Raw genomic sequence first — 321 nt, forward strand, 5'->3', positions numbered from 1 at the left:
GTTCCTGTGTTCGACGGTTGGCCTCTTCCCACAGTGCCCCAATGCCTGCGATGTCGGGTATTTCCGTTGTTCAGGAGGTGACATCAATCAGCTTGTGACCCCCTCACAGTGCGATTTCGGCCTTGTGTTTGACCTGAACTTCCAGCACCCTTACTGCGTCTTGCCAAGCGATTGCCCGAGTACGCCCTCAACAGGAGGTTCCACGTCCAGCACGGGATGCTTAACCACATTCACCTGTACTACTGCGGGTAACTTCCCCGCTTGTAGTACATGTGACCCGCAATACTTCCAGTGCACGAACGCAGGGAGCGCCGGGGTCCA

At 56.4% G+C, this 321-nt stretch overlaps 1 protein-coding gene across 1 annotated transcript in view; it reads left to right on the plus strand.

The window, feature by feature from the left end:
* Position 1: 1 nt before the first annotated feature.
* Positions 2 to 321, plus strand: part of LOC119594285 — a gene marked incomplete at its 5' end in the record, with an annotated part of 1,080 nt that continues 760 nt past the window's right edge. The window contains one exon of the mRNA XM_037943347.1: positions 2 to 316. Coding sequence (XP_037799275.1) covers positions 2 to 316 — 315 coding nt within the window. The remainder of the gene's footprint in view (positions 317 to 321) is intronic.

The sequence above is a fragment of the Penaeus monodon genome, chromosome 33, assembly GCF_015228065.2.
Source record: "Penaeus monodon isolate SGIC_2016 chromosome 33, NSTDA_Pmon_1, whole genome shotgun sequence".
Lineage (NCBI taxonomy): Eukaryota > Metazoa > Arthropoda > Malacostraca > Decapoda > Penaeidae > Penaeus > Penaeus monodon.